The sequence below is a fragment of the Triticum dicoccoides genome, chromosome 5A (assembly GCF_002162155.2).
Source record: "Triticum dicoccoides isolate Atlit2015 ecotype Zavitan chromosome 5A, WEW_v2.0, whole genome shotgun sequence".
Classification (NCBI taxonomy): domain Eukaryota; kingdom Viridiplantae; phylum Streptophyta; class Magnoliopsida; order Poales; family Poaceae; genus Triticum; species Triticum dicoccoides.
In genome coordinates, this window is record NC_041388.1 from 65,734,223 (window position 1) to 65,754,653 (window position 20,431).

Consider the following 20,431-nt stretch of genomic DNA (forward strand, 5'->3'; position numbering starts at 1 on the left):
ACCATAGGACCCGTCGGCGGCGGCAACCTTGTCTTCTTCATACGAGGAAGCTTCATCTTCATCAAAGTGATACCAGCAATCCTTGGCCGAGTGGCCAGGCTTGCCGCAGATTTGACAGCGTACAGCATCGGGTCGTGACCGTCCCGAGCCACCACTGCCGCTGCCACCCCCCGCCATGGCGACCCTTGTTGTTGTTGAAGTTAGGGCGCCCGCAGCGGGAGCCAGAGTTGCTGGAGCCGCCACCACCTTGCTTGCCCTTGTGTCGAGGAGGACCACGGTGACGGGATGAGTACCCGCCGCGCCCGCGGGTGGCCGCGTTTGCCGAAGACTTGAAGCCGCCGCCAGTGCTATGGAACTGCGCGACACGCTGATCAAAGTTGCTCAGCATGGCGTACAGCTCATCGAGAGAGACCGGCGTGACGCGGGCGTCGAGGGCAGAGACAAGGGGCTGGTAGTCCATGTCCAGCCCGTGCAACAGGTAGGAGATCAGTTCATCATCCTGGATGGGCTTGCCGGCCGCGGCGAGTTCATCGGCCAGGCCGCGCATAGAGGCATAGTACGCGGCAACAGATTGGTTGCCCTTCTGTGCATTGATCAAAGCAGTGTGAATGTTGTTAACACGACTCAGAGATTGAGAGGAAAACATGCCTGCGAGCGACGCCCAGAGAGCATGCGCGGTGGTGATCGCGGTCACCGTGATCAACACTTCTTTGGAGAGGTTGTTGAGAAGGTAGCCGAGCACTTGTTGATCCTCCCTCACCCAGATGGGATGGAGAGGATTGGGCTCGGTCGTCTCCTTGCCTTCCTTGTCCTTGGTGACGAGCAGGCGGGTGGGTTCCGGCATGGTTCCATCGACATAGCTGAAGAGCCCGGTTCCCCTCAGCTGCGGCGTAACTTGCGTTCGCCACAGGACGTAGTTCGTCTGGAAGAGCTTCTCCGTGACTTGGCCGCTGAGATTGGATTGAGCGGCGCTAGAGGAAGACATGGCTTGGCACTAGATGGCAGCTAGGGTTTTGGAAGAGGAGGCTCTGATTACCATGTGCGAATAGGCGAAAGCGTCTTACCCTCGATGTGAGGGGGCGCGTTGCATGTTATAGGCTGCAGGGGCGCACCTCTCTGGCAAATAGCGCATACAAGTTTGTTGGAGAAGATTACAACTTGGGGAGGAAGAGATAAAGAGATAAGAGATTTACAAGATATTGAACTACTTGTCTAACAACCTAGTCTATCTCCTGGACATCTCCTTGTGTGCCAAGTCTGGACTCCAACATGACATGAATATGTGTTTAACAGATGCAACCCTCGGGATGGCTATCGGCGGCATCATAGATATTGTCGAGCTTGTCGTGGATGCGGAAGTAGTCCAGCTCATCGAGCACATTGTCGGCCCCGTCCGCGAGCTGCCGCAACACGTGCAGCAGCTCCTTGAGGGCAGGGTGGGTGATGAACTCTCTGTCGTGCGCGGTGTAGAGTATCCCCTGCGCACGCAACAGCTGCCTCTTGAGGGCGCTGATGTTGGGGTCGAGACTGTCACTGGACGCCCAGCTCTCCAGCAATCCATCCGAAACTTGGGCCAGCGCCTTGCCTACCACCCACACCGCCGCACTGACGGCCGCGTTCATCCTCAGGTCCCTGCTGATAAAAGTTGCAGAGTGGTGAGATTGCACAGTTAGTCAAAGATGGTCTAGGAGCAACACATCAAACAAGTTGAGTACACTCACACTTTTGGATCAAGCACCTGCTGCTTGGCTCCGACTGAATGTGATTGGTGATTGGAGAGCGGGAGACGGATATGCGTGACTGCTTCGATCTCACCTCTTACGAGAATAGCAACCGTCCGTGGCGGAACAACTACGACTGGGCGGCTCGACTCTGGTCATGCGTGATGCTTTTGGTGGTTCCGGAGGCAGCGGAGGAAATGAGAGTACATGGAGAGGAGCATACTACAAGTAAAAGCCATGAGTGAAAAGACAAAAAATGGGATCCAATGGTAGGCCCAAGGCGGATTTTCCAACCAAGCTCAACAATGCTTTCAACAACGTTATCAACAAAGTCGCCTTGTGTGGATCAGTACAAGGGATGCGCGTTTAATAATGGAGGCCACCGGAGTGACGGTACAAGGGACAAATTGCCAAGAGCATGATGGTTCCAGAAAATTTATTCTACTTCCAAGTGAGAATGCCGGCAGTTCACTGATTTTTTTTGGGTGGGCACAAGTGGAGCAAAGTGAAGGCAAATAATTGCTGTGATGCACAAGGCCGCAGGCCGGAAGGATGAGCAGTTCGTTAGTGGCTTTTCCAAATGGAGGATCTGCTGTAGGCAGATTCTTCTTTCTGATTGATGCCCTTTGGTGCTTCCTTCTTTTCCTTCCCTAGTGGAGTTTATCAGATGAGATTTCGCTGCTCCATTGGACACAAGACGCAACATATGTCACTCGTCGTTTCGAGTGTCGAGAGGAAGGAACCTGCCTTAATGTAAAGCATGTCATAGCTCTTATTCTTTGCCAGACAAAGAAGAAAGGGTAGTATATATGGGACCTCAAGTGGCTAGAGTTTGGTGTGACATGTTTGTGTTCATAGCTCAACTCAGGTCTCTTGTGCCTGCTGTACTCAACTGACGACTTGACCGAATCAAACCTCACCACTAGTAAGCAGAACTGTGAGACTCATTCATTTCCTCTACGGAAATAGTCATCTACGCATAGAAACAAACGCTACGAGCTAGCACTCTGGAGTCTGAACTTTGCATGAAACATGAATTGTTTGATCTGAATATTCATCACCACCACGTATTGCCCTGATGCTGAGAAGGTCCTAACCCTGAAGAGAAAAATGAGATGAGAAACTAGCATCTAGATATAATGTACTCTACTGTCTACTCTGACTGTCTGACAGGACACCACGTAGAAACTGTTTCATGATTTGTGAATCTGTACCCAATACATTACAGTTTATATACACATGTTGGAACCACACAGCTCGCACACAAGAAACGGATGAAAACTTACAGTGAACAATATATTAGACTAAAGGTTATTAAAAGAGACAAACATGTGATGACCAAACGCAAATGACTTTGAATTATTCTGCACTCGGCTGCAGAAAAGAAAAAAGAATCATGCATTGGTTTTTTCAGGTGATAGCACACTGATCTGATGGAACACATAGCATGGAAAAGATAGAGCCTAGCTCTCTAATCAATCATTTTCTGTGATATTTAATGAATCTAACCAACTGTTACTGAAAGATCGAAAGGTCCAAATACACAAAATAGGCACATAACTCGAAGCATATAATAACCGAAACCAATGTATCTTCGAGATAGATGCCAGCCTGTGGCCGTCCCACCTCCGGTTATCAATTAATGTTACCAGCTTGATCTAAACCACTTACGAATATCAGTTACTCTCTGTTTAACCATATGCTTCAGTCCAGAAAAAATTCAGAAGAACAGTACAAGCATTTGATTACCAGAAAAAAAAACAATCGCTGGAACCAATAGACGCATAAATTGGTTTCTGCAAATGGTAAGAGGAAAACTTCATCCAAGTACCATGAACCAGCAGAAAACTTAAGACATGGTACCAGAAGTCTGAATGCTCCACACAACCAATTTGAAAGCAGCACGTCAGGACCAAATACAGTTCTAAACATCATCATGTGCATTGTACTCTTTTTCTTGAAATGGTGCATTGTACTCTTGAGAAAGGGAGTACATAGCAGAGTACAGGATTATAAACTGAAGTTTTGTGAGAATTTGCATGAGTGATTTACTCCAGATGAAGAACCCATTGCAACAACAACAAGTCAACAACAAAAATTAACTCATCCTGATTGCAGAAATGAGTTCAAAATATTCAGCAAAAGACGTTCGTGATTACAGTACAGAAAAATAGTATAAAGTATTTGAACAACACATAAGTGTTGCATGTACCACAATAATTATACAATAATGATGTCATAAATGTATCAGAAGAACTAACAGCCTCATCTTTATTTAGAGGTATATAAACAAGGCACACGATAAAACATATGTTGCTGAAGATATTCCTCACCCTGGTTAATTAATAGTCCAGAGCTCCCCTTCAATGGGTTGCAGCACAGACACCGACCCCTTCAGAGGAAAAAAGTGCTTATTCTGCTGTTGTGTTCTTTGCAAAGCTTCCCCACTTCACGACCACAAATTAATACATAGACTTGATCATACACCTCATCGAAGAGACGTAAATAAGCACTTCTCCATGTCCTCTTGAATAACAATGCACAAAACACCACCCAAAGCCCCACCACAAGTCCCAGCACAAGACCAAAATGAAAGGTCAGTGGATCAAACTGTTGCTTCCTGCTTTCTAGATCGCCATGGATGATGAAAGAATCATTTCCTGAACAATTATTTTGGAGAGGAGGCCCACAGAGCCCACTGTTGCAATGTACATAATTGACAAGTTGTCCGAATTGAGGGTGTCAAGTTGGCGGCCAGAAGGTATCCTTCCATACAAATTGTTGTAGGACAGGTTCAGAGCGGCCAAAGATGTCAGACTTGACAAGCTCGATGGGATTTCACCGGAGAACTTGTTCTCGGAGAGGTCAAGGGATACCAATGACTGCATGGTGCCAATCATGTTTGGAATTTTTCCACTCAATTTGTTCGATGATAAATTCAAGTTCATCAGTGCAGCAAGGGACGTGATGTCTGTAGGGATTTCACCAGTCAAGGAGTTACATGATAAATCAATGCTCACAAAATATACAAGTGTTGTACCATATAGAAGTTGCTGTCCTTTCGTAACTACTGACAATATTTCTCCAAGGTGACCAACCCCAATCTCCAGGGAATTGTCTCCCAAATCATGTACATCATCCATATCCATGAATTCCGTTTGTATTATTTTCATGAGTGTTAGGTTTGATAGATGCCCAGGTATTGCACCAGAGAAATTGTTGCATGATAGATCCAAGTATTGAAGATGCCGAAGGCTTGTTATATTAATTGGAATACTACCAGAAAATGTATTGTGGCTCAGTAGTAAAAAACACAAGTTCCCCAGATCTCCTATCCATGAAGGCAGTCTTCCAGACAACTTGTTCCATGAAAGGTCCAAGAACTTAATAGCTGTGTTATTCTGCAAAGATGCTGGCAATTTTCCTGATAAACTGTTGTTACTGAGCAGTAGAAATTGTGTTTTTTGGATGGGAAAACAAAGAGGAATTTCACCCTCCAAAGAATTGTTCGACAAATCCAGATAAACTAGCTGCTGCAATTTGCAAAGAGATTCTGAAATGTACCCACCAATTCTGTTTGAATAGATAATCAATATTTGAAGCCGGGGTCCTTCAAAATTTGATGGTATTACTCCTGAAAAGTTATTCTTGGAGATATCTAAAATAGTGATATTTGTCAGCAACGAAGGTATTGACCCTGTGAGCCAGTTTGAACTTAGGTAGAGTTCCTCCAAAGCCATGCTATCCAGATGTGCTGGATGTTAAACATGCAATAGCATGGGCCTCCGAGAGATGTCTTGAGCGCTACTTCTAGGATACAGGGATATGTTTCTTTTCTGTTTAAAGGTGTTGTAATCTATCTCTATTCCCTATCTGCTGTAAACTCTCGGTTAGTCCTCTAACCGTACGACCTGTAATCCTCCCGAGAGGTTCTCCCCTCGCTATCAATATATATACACGCGGGGTCCCCTCCAGGGAGTTGAGACGCTTCGACAATAGTTTACATGGTATACAGAGCAGGCCTTTTCCATCGCATCTAGCTCGTCTACCTCCATCGATCAACTCCACCGCCGCCATGTCCTCCTCCTCCGCTGTTCCCTCCTCCGGCCTAGACTACAACATCTCCGAGCCTCTCACCAGGACGAACTATGTCCTTTGGCAAGCTCAAGCCCGATCCCAAATACTGGGCGCCGGCCTGTATGGCTACGTCGACAAAACCATAGCGGAGCCTCCCAAGACCATCATCGCCAAGGATAAAGACGGCAAGGATCAGGAGATGCCGAACCCTGCCTATGCCCCCTGGCTAGTCCAAGATCAGCAAATCGTTGCCTACCTTCTCCAAAATCTCTCCAAGGAGGTCCTCGTCCAGGTGGCTTCACTGGAGACCTCGCATGCAATATGGACGGCGCTCTCCAACATGTTTGCTGCGGTCTCTCTCTCTCGCGTCAACAATCTTCGTGCTGCCCTCACCAACGCCCAAAAGGGCACACAATCTGCCTCAACATACTTCGGCTATATGCGTTCCCTCTCCGATGAGCTCGCGGCGGCGGGCAGACCTCTCGGAGAGCCAGAACTCATCTTGTTCATCGTCGTCGGCCTTGATATGGATTACCAGCCACTTATCTCTGCGCTTGATGTCCGCACCGAGCCCATCACGGTCGATCTCCTTTTCTCTCTGGTGGCCAATTTTGATCAGCGGGTCGAACTGTACCACGGAAACGGCAGAGGCGGATTCAAATCCTCAGCGAACTCTGCTTCCCGAGGCAGGCAGGGAGGCAGAGGTGGCTATCGCAACTAGAAGAGCGGCCCTGGCGATGGATCCCGTGGAGGCCCTGGCAGCGGCGGCCATGGTGGTGGCGGCGGTGGCCCTACTGGTGGTGGCGGCGGCTACCAAGGGAGTGGTGGTGGCGGCGGCTACCACAGCAATGGTGGTGGCGGAGGCTACAACGGCGGCTATCACCACAACAATGGTGGTGGCGGCTATCAGGGTGGTGGTGGCGGCGGCTACTATCACTCCTCCAACAACAATGGTAGCAACAACAATCGACGATCCACCTCCAACAACAACCGGCGCCCCTTCCAAGGCTATGAGGGCTATGAAGGCAAGTGCCAAATATGTAAGAAAACAAACCACATTGCTAAGGATTGTGATTGGCGCTACGCCGATGACAACTCCCAGAAAAAGGAAATAGCAGCTGCAGCAGAAGGATCATATGGTGTTGATACCAATTGGTACATGGACACGGGTGCAACAAACCATATTACTGGAGAGTTGGAGAAGCTGACCATGCATGACAAATATCGTGGCCACAATCAGATCTACACCGCCGCTAATGGTGCAGGTATGGAGATTAATCGTATTGGTCAATCAATCATCAAAACCCCACATAAAGATCTTGTCCTAAAAGAAATCTTACATGTTCCTAATGCTTCCAAAACCCTTCTTTCAGTCCATCGCATTGCTCTTGATAATAATGTCTTTCTAGAATTTCACCCCTATTTTTTTTATCAAGGACCAGGCCATGAAGAGAGTTCTCCATAGGGGTGTCTGTATTCAAGGGCTATATGCGTTGCTTCCTCAATACTGCAAGTTTAATAAACAAGTCTATGGTGCCATCAAACTCTCCGCTGAAAGATGGCACAGTCGTTTAGGTCATCCGTCTTTTTCCACTATTCATCAAATTCTTAGTAGAAATAAACTCCCAGTTGTTGGTGAGAGAGATTCAGAAACTATTTGTGATTCATGTCAAAGAGCAAAAAGTCATCAATTACCGTAGCCTGTTTCCACTAGTGTATCTACCAAACCTTTACAACTTATTTTTTCTGATGTATGGGGTCCTGCACCCACTTCGGTTGGTAGACATTCTTACTATGTAAGTTTCGTTGATGATTTTAGCAAGTATACCTGGATTTATCTTCTTAAAAAACGCTCGGATGTTTTTCAAGTCTTTCACAATTTCCAAGCTCTCGTAGAACGCAAGTTTGATAGCAAAATCATTGTCGTGCAATCTGATTGGGGTGGGGAATATGAGAAGCTGAATTCTTTTTTTCAAAAGATAGGTATTTCTCATCATGTGTCCTGCCCCCACGCCCATCAGCAAAATGGTTCCGCAGAACGGAAACATAGACACATTGTTGAGGTAGGCCTAGCTCTCCTAGCTGCGGCCTCCATGCCTTTAAAGTTTTGGGACGAAGCCTTTCTTACTGCTGTCCATCTTATCAACATGTGGCCTAGTCGCACTACTGCCAATGAAACTCCCACTGAACGTCTTCTTCATGTCACCCCTGATTATACTACACTTCGTGTTTTTGGGTGTGCGTGTTGGCCTAATCTTCGTCCCTACAATGCTCGCAAACTCATGTTTCGCTCACAACAATGCGTGTTTCTTGGCTATAGTGCTCAACACAAGGGTGTCAAATGTCTAGATATTCCAACTGGTCGTGTGTATATTTCTCTGGATCTTCTGCGCTACGACCTGCTTCATCGCCAGGATTGGTTCCACGTACACGTCTCCAAGCAGGTGTTATTCAGCCTATAAATTACAAAACAAAATTTGGTTTGGCTGCATCCACAGGTGAACCACGCACACATCATGAGGCTCTTGCTGATCCGAAGTGGAAGACAACCATGGATGATGAATTTCAGGCCCTTCAAAAAATCGTACTTGGCATTTGGTTCCTTCACGACAAGGCAAAAATGTGATTGATTGCAAGTGGGTGTTCAGAATCAAACGATGGTCTAATGGTACAATAGATCGTTACAAAGCTAGGCTTGTTGCTAAGGGCTTCAAGCAAAGGTATGGCATAGACTACGAGGATACTTTCAGTCCAGTTGTTAAAGCTGCTACCATTCGTCTTGTATTGTCTATTGCTGTATCTAGAGGATGGAGTCTCAGGCAGCTAGATGTGCAGAATGCGTTTCTTCATGGTGTTCTGGAAGAGGAAGTGTATATGAAGCAACCTCCTGGGTTTGAAGATAAGAACAAACCATATCATGTGTGCAGACTTGACAAATCTCTCTATGGGCTGAAGCAGGCTCCTAGAGCATGATACTCCCGTTTAAGTATGAAACTGCAACAGCTTGGTTTTGTTCCTTCAAAGTCTGATACTTCACTGTTCATCTACAACAAGTCTCATACAGCAATATTTGTGCTTATTTATGTTGATGATATTATTGTGACAAGTTCTTCAGATAAAGCAGTGACAGCTCTCTTGACAGATTTGAATTCAGAATTTGCTCTCAAGGATCTAGGAGATTTGCACTTCTTTCTTGGTATTGAGGTCAAGAAAAATAAGGAAGGTGGTCTTCATCTTTCTCAGGAAAAATATGCAACTGATCTTTTGAGGAGAGTTGGGTTGCAGAATTGTAAACCTTCACCAACACCCTTGTCCAGTTCAGAAAGACTCTCTCTCACTGAAGGTGAACCTTTGAGTCAGGAGATGGCACCAACTACAGAAGTTTGGTAGGTGCACTACAGTACTTGACTCTTACTAGACCTGATATTTCTTTTTCAGTCAATAAGGTTTGCCAGTTTCTTCATGCACCCACTACTGCCCATTGGACTGCAGCAAAACGTATATTGAGAAATGTGAAAAATACTTTGAGTGTCGGATTGACCTTCAGTAAGTCCTCATCCACACTTGTGAGTGCGTTTTCAGACTCTAACTGGGCAGGTTGTGTGGATGACAGAAGGTCAACAGGAGGATTTGCAGTTTTCTTTGGTCCTAATTTGATCTCATGGTGTGCAAAGAAACAGGCTACAGTTTCACGGTCCAGTATTGAGGCAGAGTATAAGGCATTGGCAAATGCAACGTCAGAAATTATTTGGGTGCAAGCTGTTCTTAAGGAACTTGGTCTTCGTCATACACAAACTCCTTGTCTCTGGTGTGACAATCTTGGTGCCACATATTTGTCTGCTAATCTTGTGTTTCATGCAAGAACTAAACACATTGAGATAGATTATCATTTTGTCAGAGAACGAGTTGCTAACAAGGAATTGGACATTCGTTTTGTACCCTCCAGAGATCAAGTTGCAGATGGTTTCACAAAAGCCTTAGCTACAAGACCGTTTGAAGAGTTTAAACGTAATCTCAACTTGAGGAGTTTAGATTAAGGGAGGGTGTTAAACATGCAATAGCATGGGCCTCCGAGAGATGTCTTGAGCGCTACTTCTAGGATACAGGGATATGTTTCTTTTCTGTTTAAAGGTGTTGTAATCTATCTCTATTCCCTATCTGCTGTAAACTCTCGGTTAGTCCTCTAACCGTACGACCTGTTGCCCTCTCGAGAGGTTCTCCCCTCACTATCAATATATATACACGCGGGCTCCCCTCCAGGGAGTTGAGACGCTTCGACAATAGTTTACACTGGCAAGCTGCCACTTATTTGGTTGTTAGACATATCGAGATATGTTGCCTGTGAAAACGTATACCAAAACCAACCAGGAAACTTGTCCACTAAACCGGTGCTTGAGATGTCAAGATGAGTGATTCCCCGCAGCTGCTGAAGCCAGGCTGGAAAGAGAGGACCGATTTGGCAAGATGCCAAATCTGCAATCTGTAGCGAAAAGGGAGAATGCCAATCTGAATCCACAACAATCCTTAAACTATTGGAAGACAAGTATATGTTCTTTAAACTTTTTAGGTTTGCGAAGTGTTCTTCCATGATCACACCACTAAGGTTGTTGTTGCTTAGGTCCAGTCCAACCATATCCTTCAGATAACCTAATTCATTAGGTACACTTCCATTGAGGTGATTACTGGAGAGGTCTAGGGCGGTTAAGCTTGTTAAATGCATAACTTCTGGTGGTATAGGTCCAATAATTTTGTTGTCTTTGAGAGAAAGGGTAGTCAAATGCTTCAGTGTTCCAAGCTCGGCTGGTATACTTCCGGTCAAGTTGTTGCTAAATATGACCAAATAGGTTAGAGCAGTAAGAGCAGCAATTTCAGTTGGTACATTCCCATTGAGCTGATTCATGCTGAGATCAAGGTAAGTTAAACGCACCAAATTCCAAAGCCCTAGTGGTATAAGTCCAACAAGGTTGTTGTTGCACATGTCAAGTATGTTCAAGCTGCTGAATTCCCCTACAACATTCGGCAGGGTCCCCATGAAATTGTTATCACTGAAATGCAACTCTTGCAATTTTTCCGGTGCGCATTGCAACCCTTCCATCAACACCACTATATCTCCATTCATAGAATTATGTGAGAGGTCCAGTATTCCCAAATGACAAAGATTAATAAGAAGATTTTTAAGGTTTCCAGTCTTATTCAGATTGTTTTCTGACAAATCAAGTACCTTGAGTGACGTCATATTTCCTAGTGCATCCGGAAACTTTCCAAATAACTGATTCAGACGAAGACTGGGGTATTTGAGGGTTGTCACTTTCCAAAACCAACTTGATGCAATTGAGTGGTCCAAATTATTATAAGAAAGATCAAGCTTCTCAAGTTTTGTGAGGTTAAGGTAGGGAAGCGATTGGCTTGCAGTATCAAGTGAGCATGCAACAAGATTGATAACCCTTAGAGATGGAATCATATTCAAAGTGTGAAGCCAGTCAGCTATCATTGAGAGATCTATTCCGCTCATGCTAAGGTGCTGCAGCAATGGTAGCTTTGTTAACCAGGTGATGTCCATTGAGGACAACCCAGAATAATCAACCTGGCCAAGGTCAAGATGCTGCAACTTGGACAGGTTACCAAGTTGAGAAGGAACTCTACCGGTAAATGGAATACCGGAGAGGTTAATATATTTCAAATTCTCCATGGACCCCAAGAACTGAGGAATATGACCAGTTGGCCCTAGCAAACAGTTCATGCTAAGATCCATATGCTCGAGATGCTTCAAGGAAAGGAGAGAGGGACTTATCTCGCCGAACAATGACTTAGCATAAGCGCACCCATCATATTAATAGTCGTCAGGGTCCTGAACTGTACTGCGACGAAGGTGTAGCTTGATGACATGGCCTGTTCGGTTGCTGCAACTGACGCCCCTCCACCACAGCAATCCTGTCCGTGCCACGAGGCGAGGACATGAGCGCCGTCATTTGTGATGCCCTTCTTGAAGGAGAGCAAGGCGGCCCTCTCGGCTGGGATGCATGCGCCACCATGGGCATGAACAAGCTCGGGTTGGAGTGCTAGTGCTTGCACCACTTGTGAAAAAGAAGCGATGCATATGATGAGGAGGGTGGTGAACACGAGACTGGTTGTGCGGTGCATGATGGAAGAACAAGGACTGGGTAGCTGGGGAAGCATCATACGCACTAGATGTATATGCTACAGGTTCAGTGTAGGTACTCCCTCTCCTAAAGTAGTGATCTAAACGCTCTTATATTAGTTTACAGAGGGAGTAGTATTTAGCTACATACTAGAGCCATGCTACCAGAGATGTTTGGCCATACTACGGAGTCTACGGTCAAACTCCCGGTCCTTGAGGGTTTCAAGGAGGCCCATTCAATCACCCGCAAAAAAGGAGGAGACCCATTCAATCAAGCCTGGTTCATACAATTCTGTGGCCAGCTATGATGGAAGTTACCAGCCACGACTAGTAACCTGCCTGCAACCACAGGGTATTGTCAAAGTCATCACTCAGTTCTGCTGGACGTAGATGGTGCACTCTGAACTGGGGCACGCTTAAACATTCCAGCCGTCTGAAACTTTCTAGAGTTTTCAGACTTCGAACAACATATGACAGGCGGCCTTGCGTCTCGTCGGCTGGCCACGGGAGTTGCAGGGGTGGACTGCTCCATCCACGGGAGCTGCTACGATTTTTCAGTAAACGAAGTTGAAGAGATGGTGTGAACAAACACGAGCGAACAACACTGGTAACAGATAAAACAACTACTACTTGACCGAACTGAATCTATTCCTCACAGTTCGCATGCAGAGACGAACCAAAACTTACCATGAACAATATTTGACAGGTTAAAAAAGTTAAATATGGGATAACCAAAGGCAAATGACTTTTAATTCTGCAGTTGGCTGCAGAAAAGAAAAAGATTCATGCATTGAATTTTTCAGGTGATGGTGCACTGATGAAACACATAGCAAGGAAAAGATAAGAGCCTATTGTGATATTTAATGAATCGGCAAGAAAATGGAAGGTGCAAATAGACTAATAGACACATAACTCAAAGCATATAATAGAAGCCAATGTATCTGAGAGATAAATATAAACCTCCGACCTTCTAGTGTGATTAGGGCGGTGTCCGTTTTGTTTGAATAATCAATAATGCAAATCCGAACTCCAATCTACACTTTCCTGGTGGCATTGGGAGCATATTTGCTGACTCTCCCACCTCAGGTGATGAATTAATGTTATTTCAATGTGAAGTACTTTGTATCAAGCATTCGTAATATACATAATATGCTATAAACTACAATCAACACATAAATTGGTTTCTACAAATGATAAGAGAAAAACTTGATCGACGTATCATGAAACAAGCAGGAAACATAGGACATGGTACAAGAAGTTTGAATGCTCCAAACAACCGAATAGAAAAGCAGCATGTGAGGGGAGAACAGTACAGAGACTAAATACAGCTCTAAAACTCATCATGTGCAATGTACTCCTCGAAAGCAAGGGAACAGTACATCACAGAGTACAAGATTATGAACTGAAAATTGCAGGAATCTCCACAGCTGAATTTTTTTTCCAGATGATGAACCCATCGTGCAACAAAGGAAAACCAATTAACTCACTGTGATCACATAAAGAAGCTGAAATTATTCAGCAAAATACACTCATAATGACAGTCCAGATGAATAGGAAAACCTTTCCATGTATGGGGATAACAAAACAATACTAAAGTCTCACATGTACCGCAATAGCTAGACAGCATTATACTCATAGAAGTATCAGAAGAACTAAGCATCTTCATCTTCATATAGAGGTGTAATTAAACAAAGCACACGATACAACATATGCTTCTTAAGATCTTCCTCAGGCTGGTTAGTAGTACAGAACTCTTATTCAATGGGTCGCAGCACAGACACTGACTCCTTCAGGAAAATTGGAATGCTTATTCTGCAGATGTGTTCTTTGCGAAGCTTGCCCACTTCACAACCACAAATACATAGACTTCATCATATGCCTTGTCGAAGAGATGGAAATAAGCAATTCTCCAAGTCGTTTTGAACAATAGTGCACAAAACACCATCTAGAGTCCCAGCACAAGACCAAAATGAAAGGTCAGTGGATCAAACTCTTTCTTGCTGCTTTCGAGATCACCATGGATAAAAGAATCATTTCCTGGACAATTCTTTAGGAGAGGAGGCCCACAGAGTCCACTGTTGCCGATGTACATAAGTTATGGGTTGTCCGCGCTGAGGGTGTCAAGTTGGCGGCCAGAAGGTATCATTCCAGACAAATCATTGTAGGACAGGTTCAAGGCAGCCAAAGATGTCAGACTTGATAAGCTCGATGAGATTTCACCAGATAGCTTGTACTCAGAGAGGTTGAGAGATACCAATGACTTCATGGCCCCAATCATGTTTGGAATTGGTCCACTCAATTTGTTTGATGATAAATTCAAATTCATCAGATCAGCAAGGGAAGTGATGTCAGTGGGGATTTCACCGGTCAAAGAGTTACATGATAAATCAATGCTTACAAAATATACAAGTGTTCTACCATATACAAGTTGTTGTCCTTTTGTTACTACTGACAATATTTCTCCGAGGTGGCCAGCTCCTGTACCGATCATGTTGTCATTTTCCACGGTTCCATTATACGTATCACCCATAAACATGAATTCCATTTGTACTGACATATGCCAAGGTATCGCACCAGAGAAATTGTTGTTTGATAGATCCAAGTATTGAAGATGGATAAGGCTTGCTATGCCTACTGGACTATTATCAGAAAATGCATTATGGCTTAGTAGTACGAAACTTAATTCCTCCAGATCTCCTAGCCATGTGGGCAACCTTCCAGACAACTCGTTCCATGCAAGATCCAAGAACTGCATATCTGTGTTGTTCTGCAAAAATGCTAGAAAATTTCCTGATAAACTATTGTTACTGAGCAGAAGAAATTGTAATTTTTGGATGTCAAAGCATTGAGGAACTTCACCCTCCAATAAATTGTTTGACAAATCCAAATACAATAAATTTTGCAATTTGCAAATAGATTTTGGAATGTAATCACCAATTCGATTTGAATACATAACTAGTATTCGAAGTCGGGGGCCTTCAAATTTTGATGGCATTACTCCTGAGAAGTTGTTCTTGGAGATGTCTAACCAAGTGATATTTGGCGGCAACAAAGGTATTGATCCACTAAGCAGGTTTGAACTTAGGTGGAGTACTTCAAAAGCCATACCACGCAGATGTGCTGGCAAGCCGCCACTTATTTGATTGTTAGAGATGTCGAGATCAGTTGTCTGCGAAAATGTATACCAAAACCAATCAGGAAACTCATCCTCTAAACCAGTGCTCAAAATGTCAAGCGAATATATTCCCTGTTGTTGTTGAAGCCAAGATGGAAAGAGAGGACCCATCTGGCAAGATGCAAATTGTAGACGAAAGGGAGAATGCCAATCTAAATCCGTCGTAATATTCAAACCACTGTAAGACAGGTCTATGCTCTTTAAACTTTTTAGCTTTGCAGAGTGTTCTTTCGTGATCACACCACTAAAGTTATTGTTGTTTAGGGACAGATCAACCAGATTCTTTAGAGAACCTAATTCAGTGGGTATACTTCCAGTCAAGTTGTTGTTTGACATGTCAAAGAAGTCAGAGAACTAAGGACACCAAATTCAGCTGGTACAGTCCCGTTGAGCTGATTCAAGCTGAGATCAAAGATGCTCAAGCCGTTGAATTCTCCTATAAAATTTGGCAGGGTCCCAGTGAATTGGTTTTGACTGAAATGCAGTTGTTGCAGTTTGTCCCATGCACATCGCGGCAACCCCCTCCATCAACACCACTATATCTCCATACATATAATTTTCAGAGAGATCGAGTATTTCCAAACAGCAAAGATTTTTAAGAACATTTTTCAGGTTTCTAGTCATATACAGATTGTTGTTTGACAAATCAAGTACCTTGAGTGATGTCATGTTTCCTAGTGCATCTGGAAAGTTTCCAGATAATTGATTTGTAGCAAGATTGAGGTATTTGAGGCCTGCCACTTTTCAAAACCAACTTGATGCAAGTGAGTGGCCTAAAAGATTTCCGGACAAATCAAGCTTCTCAAGTTTCGTGAGGTTAAGGTGGGGAAGCGATTGGCTTGCCGTTTCAAGTGAATAGCCAGTACTCCAATTTTTTGATTCATGTACTCACCAATTTTTTGCCATGAATCATGAAGCCAGACTGAATTTGTGTTTGTTGGACTTTTTCGATTTTTGCGGTGGCCTTTTTCGATTTTTTGGGCTGTCTGGATTCGTGCCTGTTGGTCAAGGGGAAGTAATCGCTCGGTGTGGACTCCTCCTTGGGGCGAACGAGATCATTCGTGTTTATTGATGGTCCCTCCCGAACGTCTCGTTGGGTATGGGGAGCTCCCAGACCGAATGTTCGGGTGTTATCGGCGTCCTTAAATATCAAAATTGAGCATATGAAAAAAGCAAAATAAGAAGAAACGTGTTCTCTCACTCGACTTACAGAAAATAATTAAAAAATAGTCGTGTCGCCCGTCGTCCATGGTGTACACTCCCTGCTCCGCCGAGATGCCACGTCCAGCCCTCCTCTGACTTCGCCCACCGCTTTTGCGGCCGGGCGCCACAGCTGCCCAGGCTTCATGCTTCACGGTCCAAATTGACCATCAACATTTAACTTCTAATATTATCCTTTTAAGTGAAATCATAAATACTTTATTAGAGAGTAAAAATCTACAGTTGTTATCTATTTATACCAAATATTTTTACTTCTTTAGATCAAATCATACAATATTAAGTATTTACTTGTCATTATATGAAAAACATCAATCATATGTTGCCTTACTAATATTAAAAAATCGTTATTACACAACCAAAGTTCATTATTAAAAACATGAATAATTATGTTTGGTAGATATTATAAAGTGTTCATATGTGTTATGCCAATTGTAACATTTGTGAACATAATGGTAGATGAATATATGGCGAACAGTTCTAGCAAATATCCCAATGGAGGTTTGTAAAGAGTTTTTAGCTTAGTTGGACATTCTAGAGTGTATCGTTTCCTCTTGTCAACGAGCTCTTTTACGGTACCCCAAAATTAATATGGACCGTCTATTTCTCCTGATCCAATGGCCATCGTGATTCGGTACTCCACCACTAGTCACACAGAGTACTAACTCAAAAAGTCACGGAGTACCTTGATCCAAGGGGCAAAACCGTAATCATAACAGACCTTTTTTTACTCTGGTTTTTGTTTGTCCCGCTGGTAACCTCCGAGTATTCAGCATCTAAAAAAGTCATTCATTTTTACCAAACCCTATTCTATTCATGGCGGCCGGAGCTTGGATTGCCGGCCACCACCACGGCACCACCACCCTGGGTTTGGGTGAAGCCTGGACATGCCGTCCCGAGGCAGCTTCTGCATGTCCATGGTGGCGAGGAACCGCGGATGAGCCTGGAAAAGACACACGCCATTCTGCCCCCTATGGCGGCTCGTTGACCGGAAGAAATTTAAGTTGGATCGATGAATGAATTAGTAGAAAAAATATCTCGCCTCCTATTTTATCACAGCCATACTCGTTCTACAAATTATTCGAGTTCATTAACAACTTCAGTAGTATTCGAGAGCGATGAACTGGCGACGAATCTGCTGCCCGTTGGTTTCCTCTATACTCGACGTTTTCCTGATCCAGACGTCAACGTGTGGTACATCAATCTCAAGCACGCGGCGCGAAGAAAAAGCAATCGGATCAGCGGGTGCTAGTGCGCCTGGTGCGACCCGAGCAGCGGAGTTGAGCGATCGGTGGGGGAAGGCAGAGCAGCGTGCGCCGGAGAAGTGGATTGGGCTGAAGGCGGCGCCGCCACTCCACCGGGATGCGCCGGACATTCAGGAGATCTTTTTTCTTCTGGTAGCTGAATGATCGGGACGGTGGCCTCCGGGTTGATGATGAAATAGAAAAACAAATTACCCTTAAAAAATGACTAAGCTGCCCTCCATCAGGGACGGTCAGATATGCTTGGTACTCCGGTGCGTGATTTTGGAGTACCAGGGTACTGTAAAAGAGCTCCTTGTCAACAGGTGGTTTGTTCTCGAATCCCTTCCTCTTGTCACTAGTTATTGTTGCTCGTTTTCTGTTAAGCATTCCATTTTCGCTTGGTTCAAATCATATTTGGTCTGCTTAGCCAAATTGCAATACTAGTGAGTTTGCCTCTAACCCTTGGAAACCAACCCATCTTGTTATAATTTGTGCATTTCATGAGCTATTTAAGAAACTAGTAGTACAAGAAGTAGAGAGATATACAACTGTGACAAGTTGCTTTGTGTCCGCATATATTGAACATGTTCGTGGTAGGCTCATACAATAAAGGGCCACAAGGTGGGCATTCATATTAGCTAGCTTATATCCCTGCGATGCTATTGAAAGACAAATTGCATTAATGAAATGTGGTTGTCAAGAGAAAGATGAACAAAAGAAGAGTTTGTTTTTCCTCTTCAAAGTTCTCTGGCACACCACTTTTTCTCTTCGCCGATGCTGTAGTAGTAACTGTCATGCACTTGTTCACTTGGTTGAAGGAGGCTCAGAAGGAGCCTAGATAGTGCATACGCTTTCAAGAGCTGTCGACGGTTTAAATTACAAGTAAAAAGCATAGAGTAATGTTGAGAAGTTGCTGTGATTTACTTGAAGTTGAAGTTTTATTGCATGGTTTGATTTGTGTACTGGAAGTTTGTAATACTGACAAGCAAAATCATGATTGTTTTTTTGTCAAATGTCAAATGTAAAATCCTGATTGACAAGCAAAATCATGTCTTGCTCCAATATGAGTAGCAAAAATTGCTGCGATTTTGTGAATGAATGGTAGATTACTTAAGCACTAGTAGAAACAGAGTACACCCCCAGTGCCATTATATGAGTGGCATCTAGTCTTGAATGTACTGTCACGGTGTCACCCCCAGTGCCATTATCATCTCAAGATAGATAACCAGCCATAATAAGATCACATAAATGTTCTCTTGATGGCACTGTCACCAAGAGTAGGAATGGCGTATGAACACAGTACTGAAAAGGAATTGTCCTTTTGGAGAATCAGCAACAATTAGCCTTCAACAGTACAGACATGAATTGTTCTTCTGGAAAGAAGACTTCTAAGTTCACATGACCTGTCTAAATAGGGGAACACCCAACAACTCAATACGTAACACAAGCGGTTCCTCCCAAGGATAAAATTCCATAAGACACATGATAGTTCAGCGACAGAAACCAAATCCACAAGTACATTACGCTGCCACAGCCTATCAGATTACAGTTCAACAAAGTGAATAAATCGACAACTAACTACGCTAGGCTGCAAATAAGTTATGGTAGTTCAATGACAGAAATTAAGTCGACAAGCACACTAGGCTAGGCTGCAATAACAAGTCAGATGGTAGTTTCACAGGATTAAAACAGTTAACTCCACTGCGTATGAGATTACAGGATTCTCAGTGTTTGATTTGGGACAGGATTAAGCGAGTTGATGCCTCCAACGATCGAGGTCAGAGAATATGTGAGGTGTGCGGGCAAAGCCTCTGGACAATTGTTGCACTTATGTTGTAACCATGGTTTAATGATAGTCTCCCATTCCACAAAACCTAACACAAAATCGATGTGAGATTTCACAAACATATTACAGGGGAAGATGATGAGACCACTAGCCAGGACATTAAGCGTTCCACTTGTCTTTGCCTTTAACATGTAGCCAATGACTACCAAGATCCTAGTTTTGTCAAATAAACTGTGTCCTTGGTATTTAAATTCATACATGGTGAGTTCCGGATATGGTTCATAGACAAAGGATCATAGTAGACAGGTTGAATGATTCTTACAAGTATTTTCATTTTTCCTTAACAAAATAGTTAAGCGAAGGCAAATATATCTCCTGGTGCAAATTCTGAACAGCGAACACATGAGTAGGGATAGTGACGATAGCACGTGACGCACCATGATAGATAGTCATCCAGACCTAGGGGTTCATAAACTGGCATGCCATCGATGCTATATTCGGATCGACGAGGCTTAGAGGTTCCATCCATGAGATTAATTGGGCTATTGTCCTGCATACCTGGAGTATTCATATCAAATCCCAAGTAGATTACGTCGGCACCAATGGAGGGGAACACCGAAGGTGAGACAGACAGGGCATGTTCAAATCCGATAAACGCCGCGCGTCCACCGAGCCCGTGGATGGGCACCATCTTCCTCGAATCCAAGTCGACCCGATACACCTCATATTTCGTATCTTCATTATTTTCATTGTTGCCTTGCCCTCGGTACACGAATAAGAGCTCCCCGCCATTGTCCACGAGATGGAAATCATAATTCCTTGTCCTGTCTAATGATGTAGGCAGGTCGGCGGCGATGACCAGCCGCGGCGGTTGGTTTGCACTAGTCTCCAACACCATCACCGCCTTGTGGGTGAGGCCGTAGAAGCGGTCGGCGAAAGACAGGGACTGCAAGAAGTATGGGCAACGACGGACCACCATCGTCCAGTGGCCATCGCCTGGCTTGGCGACGGCAAGTATTCCATACAAATCGAAATCGACCGCGACGGTGCTGTCATCGGCAAGGCCAGCGC

General features: G+C 44.3%; 3 protein-coding genes and 2 pseudogenes across 3 annotated transcripts; all 5 read right to left on the bottom strand.

The window, feature by feature from the left end:
- Positions 1-369: 369 nt before the first annotated feature.
- On the bottom strand, positions 370-508 carry LOC119304641 (annotated as a pseudogene).
- A 544-nt stretch (positions 509-1,052) lies between these two features.
- On the bottom strand, positions 1,053-1,897 carry LOC119297000. The gene is made up of 2 exons (XM_037574972.1): positions 1,722-1,897; positions 1,053-1,635 (listed from the first exon to the last, which is right to left on the bottom strand). The coding sequence occupies exon 2, from the start codon at positions 1,620-1,622 to the stop codon at positions 1,287-1,289; it is 336 nt and encodes a 111-aa protein (XP_037430869.1). The 5' UTR covers positions 1,623-1,635; positions 1,722-1,897; the 3' UTR covers positions 1,053-1,286.
- A 2,409-nt stretch (positions 1,898-4,306) lies between these two features.
- On the bottom strand, positions 4,307-6,589 carry LOC119299337 (receptor-like protein 46). The gene has a single exon (XM_037576573.1). The coding sequence runs from the start codon at positions 5,459-5,461 to the stop codon at positions 4,349-4,351; it is 1,113 nt and encodes a 370-aa protein (XP_037432470.1). The 5' UTR covers positions 5,462-6,589; the 3' UTR covers positions 4,307-4,348.
- A 135-nt stretch (positions 6,590-6,724) lies between these two features.
- Positions 6,725-12,018, bottom strand: LOC119299338 (LRR receptor-like serine/threonine-protein kinase FLS2). The gene is made up of 2 exons (XM_037576574.1): positions 11,621-12,018; positions 6,725-11,522 (listed from the first exon to the last, which is right to left on the bottom strand). The coding sequence occupies exons 1-2, from the start codon at positions 11,976-11,978 to the stop codon at positions 10,084-10,086; spliced, it is 1,797 nt and encodes a 598-aa protein (XP_037432471.1). The 5' UTR covers positions 11,979-12,018; the 3' UTR covers positions 6,725-10,083.
- A 1,764-nt stretch (positions 12,019-13,782) lies between these two features.
- On the bottom strand, positions 13,783-14,482 carry LOC119299206 (annotated as a pseudogene).
- Between the last annotated feature and the right edge of the window lie 5,949 nt (positions 14,483-20,431).